The sequence below is a fragment of the Chiloscyllium punctatum genome, chromosome 20, assembly GCF_047496795.1.
Source record: "Chiloscyllium punctatum isolate Juve2018m chromosome 20, sChiPun1.3, whole genome shotgun sequence".
NCBI lineage: Eukaryota > Metazoa > Chordata > Chondrichthyes > Orectolobiformes > Hemiscylliidae > Chiloscyllium > Chiloscyllium punctatum.
In genome coordinates, this window is record NC_092758.1 from 7,898,269 (window position 1) to 7,917,134 (window position 18,866).

An 18,866-nucleotide genomic window follows, 5' to 3' on the forward strand; every position below is an offset into this window, starting at 1 on the left:
GTACACTCTCCAATTTTTGTTGAACCTCGAGCCATTCTCTGCAACCTCCCTTTACTCCCGTTTAAAGTAACATTTTTTTTAGCTTGTTTTTTAAGTTCCAAAAGTAAAGAAAAAAAAAATAAAAACAGCAATTATTGCTGCCAGAAATGGAAGAAATCAGTTCCAGCACTGAGAAAAAGCTCAAAAAGAGAAGCAACTCTTATATCCAAAACTCCCTCGCTCCACCATTTTGTGATTAATCTTAAGCATGGCAGGTATTGTTTCTGAAATAACGTGAGTATTTTCCTTCACTCGTGGGATGCGGATGTTTCTAGTTGGCCAACATTTATTGCACACCCACAGTTGCATTTGACAAAGTGGTAATGAGTTGTCTTCTTGAAATGCTTCAGTCCACTTTTTATAACACGTGGATTGGCAACTGAACCAAATTCGCCTTTCTACCCCTATATTCTCAACACAATAAAGTTAAAACTTTTAAAGAATCTTAAAATGTACCCAATGACTCTTCAGCAGAACTATCTCAGACTCTGCAAGTACATAATTCTCACCATCAGTTTATAGCTTTATTAAAATATTAGCACTACTGTAGCTTTAGCAGAGCAAATGTAAACCACCAAGTAATGGAATCAACATTTATATTTAAACCCAATAATTTCTGTTTTCAGCCCCATTCACACAAAAGACAGACTGACCAACAAGCATAGTTAAGGAATAAATAAAAGCAAATACCAAAACTGGCCAGATTGCATAGTTAGCTTTCATGGTGTGTTATCTCACTGGCATAGATAATTGTTTTTTCGTTGATTTTCTCTGATGTCAATCAGTGCCACTTTTTGAAAATACACTCAGAATTCGGTAATACTTATAAGTTTGTTTCTCTGTGATGAACTTCCAGTAGTTGATAACGGGAGGCTAGGCAGAGAAATTTCAAAACTCCATTCTGGAACACCAGTAGCCAAACTCATTCTCACAAAGTACCAGGTCAAAACTCTCAACTGCTCCCGTCAGACTGACCGACGCACAAGGTCCCAGTTGCACATGGATAGCAGTGAGTTGAGGGGTGCGTAGGTTAAGTTACTATATTTTACATTTGGATTAAATCACGGCAGAACGTCGTGGGTCAAAGGTCCTGTTTTGTGCTGTACTTTTCTGTGTTCTATGTAACATCTGCCACTTGCTGTCGCATAATGTCGCCCCGTGACTTGTTGGAAGTAATGAACTTGTTAATGGCCAAGATCTTCCATATGTCCACGCTCCCGCGTGTCTGTTGCCCCTATTCTTCCATATGGAGTGGTAATTAGTTTGAAGAATTTCTGCAACTAATCGAACACACATACTTCTGCAATAAGCTCAATGGGGAAGCAAGTGCACATTTGTTGAAGTAGTTATAATCAAGTCCACTGCTCTGCTTTGATCGATGTCAAGCTTCTTCAGTGCGTTTGGAATTGTAATCATTCAGATCAGGGAGGACCATTCCAGCACACTTCTGAACTGTGCTTTGTAGGTGGTCCACTGGTATTGGGGAGTCAGGAGAAGAGTTTCTCAGTGCAGGTTTCCGTGCCTCTGACATGCTATTGCATCCATTGTATTTATATGATATGTGCAATTGAGTTTCTGGCAACCCAAAGCATATTGATAGTGAGGGATTCATAGACAAAGCTAGCGAATAAGGGGATCTTATTTGCTACATTTTATTTTGCATGGCATTTTTTTGTCATGAATGTTCATCATGAAACATTTGTATATTACTTCAGTTGTCTAATGATAATTTTATGTCAACTTAAAAAAATCATTAAGTATATGTATCATAGTAGATTTGGTCAGATGAAATATTTTTCATTAACACAGTACAAAAAGTCAGGCATGAAAGCAGAGCTAGTTAAAGAGAAGTAAAGAGGGAAAATACAAGAGGAACACAGCACATCTGTCAGAATTGCTGGAGAGATACACAAGTTAACATTTCGAGAATAACATGACTCTTCTCCTGGAGTGAAACTAAAGTTAACGTAGTAACTAAATCGGGGGATGAATCAACATGGAGGTAGCATCAGACATTAAGTAGACCTGGCAACTTAGGGAGGTTAGTGGTCATATCGTGGGGACAGTCCATAACACAGTAGGGTAGGTGTTGGATATGTTAGAATGCATGAAGGTAGATAATTCTCCTGGTCCTGACCAGAAATATCCAAGAATATCTACAAGAGGTTAGATAAGAAATTGCAGAGGCCCTGGATAATATTTTTGCATCATCGCTAGCCATAGGCGAGGTCCCTGAAGAGTGGAGGGTAGCAAATGTGCCGTTATTCAAGAAGAGCTGGAAAGAAATACCTGGCAACTATAGACCAGCAAGGTTACCATCTGTGGTATGTAGGTTACTTGAGAAGATTCCAAGAGATAAGATATATATGCATTTGAAAAAACAGGGTTTGATAAGGAGTAGTCAGCATGGCTTTGTGAATGGGAGATCATACCTCACAAATTTGTTAGAGTTCTTTGATGAAATGACCAGGCAGATTGATGAGGGCAAGGTGGTAGACGTAGTCCACATGGATTTCAGGAAGGCCTTTCATAGGGTTCCACATGATAGACTCATTGAGAAGGTTAGATCTCATGGAATCCAGGGAGAGCTAGCAAATTGGATTCCACAGCTGGCTTGATCATAGGAGGCAGAGGTTAATTGTGGAAGAATGCTTGTCGGACAGGAGGCCTGGAATTTTTGTTGTGCCTTAGGGATCGGTGCTGGGCTCATTGCTGTTTACAACCTTTATCAATGATTTCGATGAGAAAGTACAAGGCATGATCTCTAAATGTGTAGTTGACACTAAAATAGGAGGTATTGTGGAGAGTGAGAAAAGTTATTAGAGATTGAAGCAGCTGGGGAAATGGGCCAAGAAATGGCAAATGGAATTTAATATAGAAAAGTGTGTGGTGGTTGCATTTTGGAAAGTCAAATCAAGGCAGGAGATTCACAGTGAATAGTAGGGCCTTAAGGAATGTAATGGAAGGGAGGGATCTTGGCGTTCAGGTGCATGGTTCTGTGAAGCTAGAATCACAGGTAGACAGGCGTTTGACACACTGGGCATCGAGAACCTTAGTTTGGTAGTTATGATGCAGTTGTACAGGACGTTGGTGAGGCCATACTTTGTGTGCTGTGTTTAGTTTTGGTTGCCTTGGTATTGGAAGGGTGTTATTAAACTGGAAAAAGTGCTGAAGAAATTTACAAGGATGTTACCTGGACTCAAGGGACTGAGTTATAGGGAGATAGCATAGAACATAGAATAATACAGCACAGGAGAGACCCTTTGGGCTTTGACGTTGTGTCGACCTTTTATTCTACTCTAAGCTCAAACTAACCTACATACCCTTCATTTTACTATCATCCATGTGCCTATCGCAGAGTCACTTAAATGTCCCTAATGTACCTGAAACTACTACCACTGCTAACAGTACATTCCATGAACCCACCACTCTCTGCATAAAGAACCTACATCTAACATGTCCCCTAAACCTTCCCCTAATCATCTTAAAATTATGTCCCCTCGTGATAGCCATTTCTGCATGTTACTGCTTGGAAAAAAGTCTCTGTCCATCCACTCTATCTATGCCTCTCACCATCTTGTACATCTCTATCAAATCACTGCTCAAATATCTTCGATCAAATGAGAAAAGTCCTAGCTTCCCCACCCTTGCTTCAGAAGACATGCCCCCCCAGTCCAGGCAGCATCCTGGTAAATCTCCTTTGCAACCTCTCTAAAGCTTCCATATCCTTCCTAAAATGAGGTGACCAGAGCTGAACAAAACATTTCCAAGTGTGGTTTAACCAGGGTTTGTAGAAATCGTGGATGCAGCTCTACTCTAGAAATCGTGGATGCGTTGGTGATTATTTTCCAGAGTTCGATAGATTCAGGATCAGTTACTGCGGATTGGAAGGTGGCTAATGTTGTACCACTTTTTAAGAAAGGTGGGGGAGAGAAAGCAGAAAATTATAGACCAGTTAGTCTGACCTCAGTGGTGGGAAAGATGCTGGAGTCAATTATAAAGGATGAAATTACAACACATCTGGATAGCAGTAACAGGATAGATCAGAGTCATCATGGATTTATCAAGGGGAAATCATGCTTGATTAAGCTTCTGGAATTTTTTGAGGATGTAAATCTGAAGATGGACGAGGGAGATCCAGTGGATGTAGTGTACCTGGATTTTCAGAAAGCTTTTGATAAAGTCCCACACAGGAGTTTGGTGAGCAAAATTAGGGCGCATGGTACTGAGGGCAAAGTACTGACTTGGATTGAAAATTAGTTGTCTGACAGGAAACAAAAAGTAGTGATAAACTGCTCCCTTTTGGAATGGCAGGCAGTGACCAGTGGGGTACCACAGGGATCAGTGCTGGGACCGCAGCTTTTTACAATATATATTAATGATATAGAAGATGGTATTAATAGTAACATTAGCAAATTTGCTGATGATACAAAGCTGGGTGCCAGGGTGAAATGTGAGGAGGATGTTCGGAGATTACAGGGTGACCTGGATAGGTTAGGTGAGTGGACAGAAGCATGGCAGATGCAGTTTAATGTGAATAAATGTAAGGTTATCCACTTTGGTGGCAAGAACCGGAAGGCAGATTACTACCTAAAAGGATTCAAGTTAGGCAAAGGGGCAGTACAAAGAGATCTGGGTGTTCTTGTACACCAGTCAATGAAGGCAAGCATGCAGGTACCGCAGGTTGTGAAGAATGCGAATAGCATGCTGGCCTTCATAACAAGAGGGATTGAGTATAGACGTAAAGAGGTTCTTCTGCACCTGTTCAGGGCCCTGGTGAGACCGCACCTGGAATATTGTGTGCAGTTCTAGTCTCCAAATTTGAGGAAAGACATTCTGGCTATTGAGGGAGTGCAGCGTAGGTTCACGAGGTCAATCCCTGGAATGGCGGGACTATCTTATGTTGAAAGATTGGAGCGACTGAGCTTGTATACCCTTGAGTTCAGAAGACTGAGAGGGGATCTGATTGAGATGTATAAGATTATCAAAGGATTGGACACTCTGGAGGCAGGAAACATGTTTCCGCTGATGGGTGAGTCCCGAACCAGAGGACACATCTTAAAGATAATGGGTAGGCCAGTTAAGACCGAGAGGAGGAGAAACATCTTCACCCAGAGAGTGGTGGGTGTGTGGAATGCTCTGCCCCAGAAGGCAGTGGAGGCCCAGGCTCTGGATTCATTTAAGAAAGAGTTGGATAGAGCTCTCAAGGATAGTGGAATCAAGGGATATGGAGATAAGGCAGGAACAGAATACTGACTGAGGATGACCAGCCATGATCATAATGAATGGTGGTGCAGGCTCGAAGGGCAGAATGGCCTATTCCTGCACCTATTGTCTATTGTAGAGCTGCAGCATATCCTCGTGGCTCTTAAACTCAATCCTCCTGCTCATGAAAGCACACATCCTATATGTCTTCTTAACAACCCTATCAACTTAGGTAGCAATGTTGTGGGATCTATGGATGTGGACAACAAGATCCCTCTGTTGCTCCACACTGCCAAGAATCCTACCTTTAACCTTATATTCTGTATTCGAACTGAATGACTTCACACTTTTTCAGGTTGAACGCCATTTGCCACTTTCCAGCCCAGCTCTGCATGCTGTCAATGTCCCTTTGCAACCTACAGCAGCCCCCCACACTATCCAAACTCCACCAACCTTCATCAGCAAACATATTAACCCACTCCTCCACTTCCTCATCCAAGTCGTGTATAAAAATCACAGAGAGCAGAGGTCAGTCCTTGCGGAACACCACTGAGCTCCAGAATAAATACTTTCCATCGACTAGCACCCTCTGTCTTCTATGGGCCAGCTAAATCTGTATATAGCCAGCTAAATTTCCGTGTATCCCATGTTTCCTTACTTTCTGAATGAGAATACCTTGGGGAACCTTATTAAATGCCTTGCTAAAATCCATTAGTACCAAACCCACTGCTCTACCTTCATCAATGTGTTTTATCACATCCTCAAAGAATCCAATAGTGCTGGTGAGGCATGAAATGCCCCTTACAAAGCCATTTTGATTGTCTCTAATCAAACTATGCTTTTACAAACAATCCTATCTCCTTTCTCTTCGAATCCTCTCCAAATAATTGCCCAGCATTGACGTAAGATTGACTGTTCTGTAATTCCCAGGGTTATCCCTATTTGCTTTCTTGAACAAGGGAACAACATTTAGCACTCTCCAATCATCTGGTACTGTTCTAGTCGACAGTGAAAACACAAAGATGATCGCCAAAGGCACAGCAATCTCCTCCCTCACTTCCTGTTAGAATCTTGGTATATCCCGTGTTACCCAAGTAACTTATCTATCCTCATGTTTTTCAAACTTTCCTTTTTAAAATTAAACCATTCGAGCACATCAGCCTGTTTCACACTGTTGTCACGAAAGACAGTATCCCTCTCACTAGTGAATACCGAATCAAAGTATTCATTCAGGACCTCCCAACCTCCGTTAGCTCCAGGTAAAAGTTCTCTCCACTATCCCTGATCGGCCTTAACCTTACTGTGAGAAAGTGAGGACTGCAGATTCTAGAGATCAGAGCTGAAAATGTGTTGCTGGATAAGCACAGCAGGTCAGGCAGCATCCAAGGAGCAGGATAATCGACGTTTCCGGCATGATTCCTGAAGAAGGGCATGATTCCTGAAGAAGGGCTCATGTCCGAAACGTCGATTCTCCTGCTCCTTGGATGCTGCCTGACCTGCTGCGCTTTCCCAGCAACACATTTTCAGCTCTTAACCTTACTGTGGCCATCCTCTTTTTCCTCACATAAATGTAGAACACCTTGGGGATTTCCTTAAGCCTACCTGCCGAGCCTTTTCCATGCCCCATTCTAGCTATTCTAAGTCCATTATTTGGTTCCTTCCTGGCTACCTTATAATCCTCTGAAGCCCTGTTTGATCCCTGTTTTCTCAACTTCAAGTAACCTGCCTTCTGTTGTCATCCAAGATACCTTAACCCTACCATCCCTTTCTTGCCTCATTGGGATAAACCTATCCAAAATTCACAGCATGTGCTCCCTAAGCAACCTCCACATTTCAGTCATGCATTTCACTACGGATGTTCCCAGTTGATGCTCCACAGTTACTGCCCAATAGCACTGTATTCGCCCTCCCACAATTAAACACTTTCCGATAGAACCTGATCCAATCCCTCTCCATAACTATAATAAAAGCCAGGGAGTTGTGATTAATATTACCGAAATGTTCTGCTACTAAGAAATCTGACACCTGATCTGGTTCATTGCCAAGCACCTAATCCAATATCACCTCCCTTCTAGTCGGCCTATCTACATATTGAGTCAGGATGACATTCTGGACACTCCTGACAAAGTCTGATCGTCCAAACTATTTGCACGAAGGAGGCTCTAATCAATATTAGGTAAATTGAAGTCACCCATGAAACAACCCCGTTACTTCTGCACTTCTGGGGTTCTATAGAAAACGCTCAATATAGTGTTTGCTCCTTCCCTATTTATGGCTTCCAATCAGTAGACAAATCCTCCTTGATGACATCCTTTTCTGCAGCTGTGATACTCTCCCCGATTAGCAATGCCACTCCCCCACCCCTTTTTGCTTTCCCTGTTCCTTTTGAAACACTTAAACCCCTGAACATCCAACAACCACCCTGAGCCTGTGATATTCAAGTCTCCATAATGGTGACAACGTTATAGTTCCAAGTACTGATCCATGCTCAAAGTTCATCATCCTTATTTCTGACAGTTCTTGCGTTAAAATAGACACACATCAACTCAACATACTGATTGCAACTTAGCCATATCAACTGTGTATCCTTCCTCTCAGACTCTGCACGCTTTACTTGCCTGTTTACCAGTTGCTCCATTTTCTGATCCGTAGCTCCTGTTACTATCCCAACTGACAAATCAGTTTAAACCCTCCCAAAGACATCTCACAAACCTCCTTCCCAGGATATTGGTACCTCTCCCTTTCAGGTGCAACCTGCCGCACTAGTACAGGTCCCATCTTCCACGTAAGGTACCCCAACGATCCATATATCTGAAGCCCTCCCTCCTACAACAACTGTGCAGCCACATGTTCAGTTGTACTTACTCCCTGCTCCTAACCTCACTAGCCCATGACACCAATAGCAATCCTGAGATAATTACTCTGTTCGTACTGCCTTTTATCTTGCATCCTAACTCGCTATATCCACTTTTCAAGTCCCCATCCCTTTTCCTAGCAATGACATTGGTACTGATGTGTACCACGACTTCTGGCTGCTCATCTTCCCACTTAAAAATCCTGTCTACTCGATCTGAGTTATTTAAATGGGACAATTGAGGACTCTGCTTTAGAGCGCAGGAGACTGGAGTGGGGTGAAGGTGTGGATCTCATCGACGTTTATATGATCATAAGAGCCATAGATAAGGTGAATGCACTCAATCTTTTAGGCAGGTTTGTGGAATTGAGAATGAGAGGCCACCAGTTTAGGGTAAGGGGGAAAGGATAAATGGAAACATGAGTGGCAATGTTTTTACATAGAAGGTGGTACATATGCAGAATGATGCGCCATGAGAAGTGGTTGAGGCGGAAACATTAACAACAGTTTGATGGTATTTGGGCAAATGCATGAATAAGAAAGATTTCGAAGGATCTGGGCCAACTTCAAGGAAATAGGATTAGCCTAGATAGACATTTTCTTCGGCATGGAGCAGTTTAGGCCAAAGTATTTCTCTCTGAGGTGTAAGAATCTGTGCCTCTATAACTCTGTAACTACGTACTGTTCATTAAACTAAAATGTAACAATAACAACACAGCTTTATTGGGTCACAGGTTAGTATTCGACAACCTACTAATCCTTCAACCCAAATGCAACAACGGTACATATGTTCCTAGCTGATCCAGTTGTGATTTCAGCCCTATTTCTTGTCTACTCATAGCTTTCGATTCCTTCATCTGTCAAAACCCCATCTGCTTGCACATGGAATTAATTTCACAACGAAATTTCTTATTTTGTTCTGTGGAAAAAGATTCTGGTGACTCCACGAAAGAATTATAAAACTATCATTCGTGTATTTCTGGGGAGGGAGACCACTTATTCTGAAACTATATCTGAATGTTTTGTCGCCATAAAAGAAAAACATCCTTCTTATAGCCAGCCTAGGAAACACTCTGATCATCTCACATTCCCCCAAATTCTAATGGGCACAGAGCCAGTATCCAATATCCCCTCATAGGATTGTCCTGCCATTCCAAAAGTGATTTAAACAAAACCAAGTGCGAGTTTGGAAGCAAAGAATACAATTTAATCCCGTGTTCTGTTTTCTGAATATGTACTGGTGAGGTAGATTATTCAAGGTCTAACATTTTAAAATATAATTTAATGAGGAATGCCACCTGCTTCACTTCCAGAGCTGATTACATCCAAAGGATCAAGCCAAGCAAAATGAATAATTTTCTTACAAAATCAGAAGGTGGTAGTGAAACTCGGAAATTCTAACAACATGTATGAAAAGAGAAACGGTGTTAATATTTTTGTGTTCAATGTGACTCAACTTCAGAATGAAAGTGGGATGGAAAATTATGTTTTCTTTATGACACTCACAAGGGCGAGGAGGAGCAAGAGCATGGGTGGCAACTGCACAACTAATAAATCCTATGTACTTTGCTTTCAGCACCCTCACCATCTACTCCAATTGCTACAGGTCTTGGGCAACAGTGTAAAAACATCATTTTCCAGCCCTCTTCAGTTATGAAGAATTGTCCTGTTGGACTCAAAATGTTAACACGCTTCATCTCTCCACAAATGCTGACAATCTCATGGATTGGAAGACGTTTGGACTACAGAAGGGGTTTGTTCAGCCTATTACCTGTGGTCAACAAAGATCTTACTGTCCTAATCCCATTTCCATTCTTGTACCATCACACTGACCTCTAGCAAATTTGCAACTCTGATTATTTTCTAAAACACTTTTTTAAAAAGTCAGATCTTGACAATCGACATTAATTTAACTTTATTGACTATTTTCATTTCTATTAATACCAAGGATAACTCTCCCTAATCATTTTTAAATGTGCAAGAGCTCGCTGAGAATGGCTTAACAGCTTATTTCTGCTCCTAGTTCATTTGTTTGCATGTTAATACATATTTGTCGACTAGCATCTTCATTTTTGGTTGTAAAATCGTCATGCTTTTAAACGTTGCCACAAAAAAAATCAGAATTCTGCTTAATGTAAATAATGAAATACAGTAATTAATTGTTGTTATAGTCGCTATCTCGCAAAATAAATCTGTTTTCACGACCGCAAATAGTTTATAAATTAGCATCTCACCACCACCCCTCAATGGCATCTGGTAAGAGACAATAAATGCTGACAGAGTCAGCAATGCACACGTTCCACGAGTGAATAATAATAAAGAAATCTCATAAATTAGCACGGAAGAACATCTGTGATGAGAATTGTTCTTCATCAAACTTAACCAAGTATGTCTTTAATACAAGGCCTTTTGTATCACTGGTGACTGTATTGATGGCTGCATGTTGTATCATTTCATGCATAGCATTCAGACGGATAAATTAAGCGTGTATGTCGGTGAATGGTTAAGAAATTTACAGGATACAAAATCCAAGGTTCTTCAAAACATCGTACAATAATTAAGAACATATCCATTTTGCACACTACTGATTATTTCAGTAGTTTATTTGATCCAAGCAATTCAAAAATAATTGTGAACTCAAACGTTTGTATATCATCTGACAAAAAAAAACACGCAGGTAAATAACAATTAATTTTCACATTACAATTTGTGAAAAGTCTTAATATCGTTGGAACCATGCTGGGTAATGGAGCCATTAAAAAGAAATCCTTCAAGAACACATATACGGAAGTCATTAGTTCAATATTGTTGCAATGGCATCGATGGATTGCTATTAATCATTTGGGAAATCCAGTGAACTCTGTCAATGTCCAAATGTTGTTGTTATATTCTGTAGTATAAAAGATAAAGCATTTTAACTTTAGCGTAAATAATGCATGGAGAATATTAATAGAAGTGCACAGATATAACCTGTTAGTTCTATACGATAGAGAAACAGACAATAAAACTTCCAATTGATCGAATTTAAATACAACTACTGCAATCCAATCGCACTAATGCATAGAAAAAAAAACCCCATAAGGAATAATAATACAATTATTTATCAATATTGATTTCTATGCTTTCATAACTATTGAATGGACAAAATGTAGTTCATAATTTGGTTAATTCACTATAATAGGTATTTCTTATCTTCGTTGTTTGGAGCATGTTATATTGGAATACCAGCACAGTAAGCCAAATCTACTTGTCCCAAAGTACAATATGTGTTTAGCTTGCAATGCTTGCAATCCATCTCAAATGCCAGTGAACATGTAAAATTCCACACCGTTTTAAAGGTGTGCTGATATTACTATAACAGGAGTCTGCCTGAACTGATGTATATATTGACCATGATATTTAAGTTCAAAAGGTTGACCAAGGGAGTCAAATTAATATCACTGGGCTTTTTTTCCCATTATGCACAGTTCACCCCACTGTGAACAATGGATTGGCGATGAGACACATTTCACTGCATTAATTTTGTACGAAATTTAGCGAGAAATATTTAATAATTTTCGAGTTTTTCATGTATTTTCTTTTCAATTAGCCATTGGGAAAGAAGCTATTCTCCACGATAAAAACATTGCAAGCTTAGTTTTCACACGAACATTTCAACGAAATCTATGGGTGTCAGTTATACTGCTTATCCTTTTGGGCCTTTCAGAAGTTGCGTCCTAATTTTATAAAACATGAATATCCCTTTAATATACAAGTCTAATTCTACAGCGTGTTTTTATTTGGGGGGAGGGAAGGGGCACTGTTCAGTGGAGAGTACAACACGGATTCCGAGAAAAGTTACACCTGGCATATGGTTCAGGATCAGCTAAGAATGCATTTGCTTTCACTTGGAGTATAGTCGGGCGGAACACTCTCCAGATGCATTGACTAAACTGGGACTGCCGAGGAATCTACCGCAAATGACCCTGGCCCCACCCGCCTCCATTCGCTGCCTTTTCGATTCCTGACAGTGGCGTGGATAGTCCAAAGATGACCAGCCATATGTGCATATTACTCACTCTTTTCTACTGGACACAGTGTGTACTCAATATTATCTTCCACTGTTCTGTATTGAAACGATCGGGTGTTCTCTCGGTTCCTTTGAACAAAACCTACATTCTGGTAACATTGCTATCAGCGAAAAAAAATAGCATAATAGCATGACGATGTTCAGCATCACCTTTACGCACAGAACATGTTGAAAATTTAACCCTGTGCGTTTTGGCAAAGAGGAAAATGTCAGAAAATGAAATATGTTAGTTGATTCATACCAGTGACAATGTTAAAATACGATTGAGAGATGTTAATTTAATCCTGTTAAAAACAACAAGAACGCTACCGTCATAAGTTCAATTAAAAGAGGAAATAAGAGAAGACATGAATGGCATCTGAATCATTGTGGAGTAGACCTTGGAAAATAGCCCGAGGTTAAATCAACTTTCGAACTTTTGAAGTCTTTTGAAATTCTTAGGCAGGTATTGAAAACTAAACTCACATTTGCATCAATCTTGGCCACGTACATTTAACTGTTTCCCTTTGCGATACCTATCGTTCAACGTAATTGCTTCGTCAGCATGCTCTGTCGAGGTGTTGATAGTATTTTCCTTCACTTCACTGCAGGGCAAAGTTGCATCGTAGGGTTTTATGAACAAAAAGTCAGTTCCCTGTGCATTTGGGGATAAATACATCCTATAGTCCTGGCGATTACGAACAGATATTGTTTGGTTTTCTCCAAGATAGTTCAGATATTCTCCTGGAGACTGCCTCTGATTACGGTTATCCAAAGAATTCGAACCCGCACAACAAAACTTAGAATTGTAATCACGAACATGTGTACCTTGACGCAATTTAACGACAAAAAGGATGATAATTGCCACAAAAAATATCAAGGAAATTGTCCCCAAAATAATTATTAAATACAAATTAAGATCTGAAAAGTACTCGGTTTTCTTGAGCAAATCACGCGATTCAACAAATGTTTCATTAGCGCTGCTCATTATTGAAAACAATAAGGATGCTTTGCTCGAAAGCTTTGGCTCTCCGTTGTCCTGCACGAGGATATTCAGACGTTGTGTACTGAGATCTTTATCAGTAAGTGGCCGAGCTAACTTGATTTCCCCAGATTGAGGCCCTAAACTGACTAGACTACTGTCAGTAGCTCCAAGTAATTGAAAGGAAAGTCGTGCATTCTGGCCAGAATCTGCATCAGACGCGATTATCTTGGTAACTAAATATCCCGGAAATGCTGATTGAGGTACCTTTTGCAAAGTCGCTGAACCATTTCTCATTATAGGAGAAATGATTACGGGGGCATTGTCGTTTTCATCGAGAACAGTCACAGTAACAGTCGTGCTACTACTCAGTTTAGGAATTCCATTATCCGTTGCTTGCACGCGAATTTGAAAGCTTTTTGTTTGTTCATAGTCAAAAGAACGTAGCGCATAGATGTTTCCATCGTTGGAATTAATATCAATATAAATTGGAACTGAAAAGTCTTCGTATTGGTTACCCAGAATAGAATAGGATACGCGCGAATTTTGTCCAAAATCAGGATCCAAAGCCGTAACTGTAAAGAATGAAGTACCCCGAGCATTGTTCTCCTTCACGTATACAGTATATAAAGACTGCGTAAACCTCGGCGTATTGTCATTTATATCTGTTACTAACACCACAATAGTTTTATTTGTGTAAAGAGGTGGAGTCCCAGCGTCCCAGGCAATAATGGTCACATTGTACAAAGGAACCATTTCACGATCTAGTATGCCATTTGTAATTAACTTATACTGGTTCTTCAGAGATTCTTGGAGTTTAAAAGGACTGCCCGTAAGCACTTGACAATCAACTCTCTCATTGTCTCCAGTATCTCTGTCTGTTACACTAATTAAAGCTATTGTCGTACCTAACGCCGCATCTTCAGGGATTGCATTGGATACTGAGGTCACTTTAATTTCGGGTGTGTTGTCATTGACATCAATTAATGTGACCCGGACTTGAGTGTGTCCCGCCAGTGATAACGTGCCTTTATCTGCAGCTTGCACTTCAATTTCATAAACAATTGACTCTTCAAAGTCTAGAACACCTTGAACTTCAATTTCTCCACTTTCAGCGTTCAGCCTGAACAGCTGACGCACCCTTTGAGATGTATGTGTGTTGAAAAAATATTGTACCTCAGCATTCGTCCCTTCATCTGCATCATTCGCTTTGAGCTGGATGACCAAAAAGCCTTGCGGGACATTCTCGAACAAGCTGACTTCATACTTTTCGTGTTCGAACACAGGCGCGTTGTCATTGGCATCCAGAACTGTAACTATTATTTCCGCTGTACCCGATCGCTCGGGAATGCCACCGTCCATCGCCGTCAGTACAAGATGAAATGTCGAATCTTTTTCTCGGTCCAAAGACGTCTCTAATAACAACTCAACAACTATACTGCCGTCACTTCGGGTCTGTGTGTTGAGACTGAAGTATTCATTCGAACTGATCCGGTAAGCGCTGACAGAATTGCTGCCTACATCCAAATCTTGTGCGCCCTTCAGAGGAAAGCGCGCTCCAGGGGCAAATGACTCCGCGATTTCCACGAAAATCTTGTCCTTTACAAATGTAGGTGAATTATCATTTATATCTCTGACCTCCACGTCAACGCTATATATTTCCAAAGGATTTTCCATCACAACTTCAAATGAAATTACGCAGGTTGAAATATGCCCACAAATTTGTTCTCTTTCTATTATTTCAGAAACAAATAAAACCCCATTTTCTAAGTCGACATCGAAGTATTTACACGTCTCATCAGTGACGAGACGAAATTTGCGAGTAACCATTCTCCTAATACTTAACTTTAAATCTTCGGCAATATTCCCCACGAAAGCTCCATGCTCTAGTTCCTCCGGAATTGAATATTGAATTTGCCCCAAAACAATATCAGTGACGAAAAATAAGCGAAGTAAAAAAAGCAGGGTGCGCGATGCTAAGCTAATGCTCCGTCCTTCTGCCATGCTATTTTATTGCTGAATCGATGTATACACGGAATAGAATTTTGTCTTGAACCGTTCGCACTCAGTTATTTTTATGAGAAGCCATAATACCTGCAAGTAGCGATGTCAAAGTTGAAAACAAACGTGAATATTCAACCTCCGCCTTGCAGAATAACGCCGCAATACTTAGCTGCAGAGGTCCTTTGTCTTCTTGCTCGAGTCCGATCAGAGATGAAGGAGGGTAGATCTCTCAGAGCAACCGTGCTTTCTATTGGTACAAAGCGTCACGCAGAGTCCAGCCCAATTCAAGCATTTAAAGCGAGGCTGTTTCAGGACATAGATAATTTTTAATTAACCTTGCACAACATAAATACCATCTACTTGTGGGAAAAAAAATTGTATGCTACTAATATATTCATTTACTTATTTAAAATCACTTTAAAAGGGTATGACTACCATTGACTATTTGTCGCCCTTTACATGTAACTTTGACCTCAACTTTTCTGACAGTCAAACACTTCACACAAGTAATGGCTTCTTTCTAATGATATATATTTAGAATAATGAAAAATGCCATGACGAATACAAGCAAAAAGTATATCGAGACAAATCGTCTCAATTACGTTTTTCCAAACGCTGTTTCCAATACAGTGTTCACATGATTTATTCGCATATTTAACATTCCTTTCATGACTTCCTCATTGTCAGAGAAATTCAGTCTGGGTTTTAGTTTATTTCTTAATATCTGCAGAGAACAATAGTACATTTCCAATCCGACTTAAAAGGAATAATTAATAAAACAGATTTTAAAGGTACATAAAGTGCCCACTTGGGTGTTTGTTAATGTGTCATTATGAGAAAACTGTCCAGTTGATTCCCATGCCCTATTGCTCAATAGACCTATAAAATCGTTCCAATTAAATGTATGATTAATTGCTTTGTAACAGTTAATATAATTTGATTCCATCACTTGTTCAGGTAATTTGTTCAGGATCGCAAATCTCGATGGCTAAAACACTGCATAATCCTTTGACAATTAAAAAAAAACTGCCGTCGGTTAAATCGCCACTCACGAAACAAAATATTTGTTTCCACTTTCCTTATTAAAAACAGCATATCATCTCAAATATTTCTCGTTGGTTTTCCCTTACGCATACCTGCCCTGAGGTGGGCAAGGCCGCTTCTACTACATTTCAATAAAACTCAAACCACATTCCGAGTACTGTCGTGCAAAAGTCCTCATAAGCATCATACTGTACCAAAGGGTTCCTAAAGTATCCAGTTCTAACCAGGACAATATCCTCCAGCTTAGATTTAGCAAGTGATCTGTAAAGTATACGATGCAGCGACGAATGTCTCAAATGTCGCCCATGCGCCTGCAGTTGCAAAGGGAGGCCCACCCCAAACGTACATTCACGTACTTATGCGAAGCTTTTCAATATTTAGTCGATGATTTTGCTCGACCGATGTGCAGTCTGATTTCTTAAGGGGCTAACGGTTTCGATAGCTGCATCCACGAAGACTATTTCTCCGACAATTATTCGTATTTTTCTTTCTTTAAAATAACACGAATTTTCTTTCATATTTCCTTTGGCGGATGTGAAGCGTACTGCGGAATGCAAAGCGAACTGTATCAGGTGAAGTGTCATGGCGTCCAATGTAATAGCGCACTTGTCACCCATCTCCCGCGATATACACCCGCCACCACGCACTCCACTCGCCCTCCCCTCCTCCCCCCACACACACCACCGTCCGCGGAATGCACTCACTCCACTCTGAGCAGCCACCTCTCCATTCCTCCCGATAAATTTTACCACAGTGCCACCCTACCCCACAAGTCCCATTCTCCCTCAAACCTCTCACTATCTCTATCTCATATATTCCAGAATTCTTATTCCTGAACAGCAATATCAAAAACGACAGCAGTGTTGCATGTTGGGCAGAGGAAGGTTGCAGGTGGTAGGGGAAAGTTGTATTTTTTTCGTGGTGACCTGTTTCAGACGCGCAGGGAGTGAAAGAAGATGGGCAGTCATCTTCTTGGCAGGCAAAAACCATTGTCGGCGATGAGAGAAAAGGTGGCAACTTCGAAAAATGGGAGAGAATGTCTTCCTATAAGTGAGAAATGTTATCAATATCACATGAGAGATTGAATATTATGCACTGTGTACACAAAGGAAGGGCACCGGGCAGTAAACAGTGAATTGGAAACAGGACTGGAATATTATCCAACTTGTACGAAGGACATTTTTGGGCTTCGCGAGTGAAAAGTATCAGTGGTGACGCTGCGAAGTTTCCGACGTAAATACGTATATTTCAAAACAAAGCACGTGAACTAATTAAAATGAGGCATTATTGGGCAGATGGTGAGTGCATGGTGACAAAAAGCGTGGAGGTTTTGCTATCTTTACAGTCGTCTGCTGGTGGACAGAGTCGAATTGACGTCCGGATATGACTTAGCTACCCGATAAGGATTTAATATATCATGTGTGAGGGAGATCGAATAACGTGCACTGTGTACAGAAGGGAAGGGCACAGGGGACGAAACGTTGCCCTGGAACTGATAAGTGCTCAGTTCAAATTGTGCTATGGGCAAGTCTGACTACGAACAAACCACGAAAGATCGAAGCCACTGTCGAACTCCTGCAGTGCTAGGACAGAGGTCCCGACCAAAGTTATTGAGAAGCACTTGCTCAATAACAAACTGCATAATGGTATTCTGTTTTATGACGTTGGTGTTATAACGCTGCTGACTCTATTATGGAGAACTTTGTGCAAAAAGAGAGAAAAAAGGTGAATATCGGAATTGAGTTGAGTAACTCCCGTAGCGTGCAGGCCATGTTTGACAAGTATAACGGAACAAATAGGAACCAGCATAAAAAAGTGCAATATGTATTTGTGTCACAGTGAGCAAAAACGGAGATGGCTGCTCTTGTTGAGGAGCAATCACCTCAATTATCTATAAGAATAATAGGGTGGTTATGGTCGAGAATTTTACCTTTCCAAACATAGACTGGGACTGCTAGAGTGTTAAGGGTTGAGATGGAGAGGAATTTGTTAAGTTTGTACAAGAAAATATTCTGGTTCAACACGTGGAAGTACCTATTAGAGAAGGTGCAAAAGTTGACCTACTCTTGGGAAATAAGGCAGGACAGATGACTGAGGTGTCAGCGGGGGAGGACTTTGGGTTCAGCGACCATAATTCTATTATTTTTACAATAGTGATGGAAAAGATTAGATCAATTCTAAAAGTGGAAGCTCGAAATTGGAGGAAGGTTAATTTTGACGGTTTTAGGCAAAAACTTTAAAAATAACTGTTACCAGCTACCTCTGTTCTCTGGCGTAATTATGTCCCTGTAGCTTCTATCTATCACCCTCTCAGCCTCTCGAATAATTCTCAGTTCATCCAACTCCAGCTCCAGTTCCCTAACGCGGTCTGTGAGGAGCTGGAGCTGGCTGTACTTCCTGCAGATGAAGTCGGCAGGAGCATCGGTGGTCACCCTTACCTCAAACATCCTGCAGGAGGAACATTCCACTGCCTGCGCTGCCATAACTCTGCACTTAGTCTCCAAAACAAGAACACTTAAGTAGTTTATCTGTTCAGCCGACTGAGTCCCTTCTTTTTAGGTTAGAGGAGGAGGGAGGGTGGGAGACACTATATGTGCAGAGTCTCGGGTTCCTTTCTCCACTCAAATAACAATCACTTACCTTCCCGACCAGCTCTGCGCTCCGACTTCACTTCCGCCCAGCTCCCGCCG

At 40.9% G+C, this 18,866-nt stretch overlaps 1 protein-coding gene and 1 pseudogene across 3 annotated transcripts; both read right to left on the minus strand.

Moving 5' to 3' along the window:
- Nucleotides 1-18,866, minus strand: part of LOC140492297 (protocadherin-10-like) — a 62,884-nt pseudogene that overhangs the window by 22,359 nt on the left and 21,659 nt on the right.
- LOC140491849 (protocadherin gamma-B1-like) lies at nt 9,090-15,353 on the minus strand. 3 transcript variants are annotated; one of them, XR_011963441.1, is made up of 2 exons: nt 15,223-15,353; nt 9,090-10,988 (listed from the first exon to the last, which is right to left on the minus strand). XR_011963441.1 is itself a non-coding variant. In XM_072590254.1 (2 exons), the coding sequence occupies exons 1-2, from the start codon at nt 15,130-15,132 to the stop codon at nt 10,962-10,964; spliced, it is 2,502 nt and encodes an 833-aa protein (XP_072446355.1). In that variant the 5' UTR covers nt 15,133-15,337; the 3' UTR covers nt 9,126-10,961. The 3 variants fall into 3 exon arrangements, 2 of the variants coding, with proteins under 2 accessions (XP_072446355.1, XP_072446356.1); XM_072590254.1 differs by having other exon boundaries at nt 9,126-10,988; nt 12,658-15,337; XM_072590255.1 differs by having other exon boundaries at nt 9,126-10,988; nt 12,633-15,337.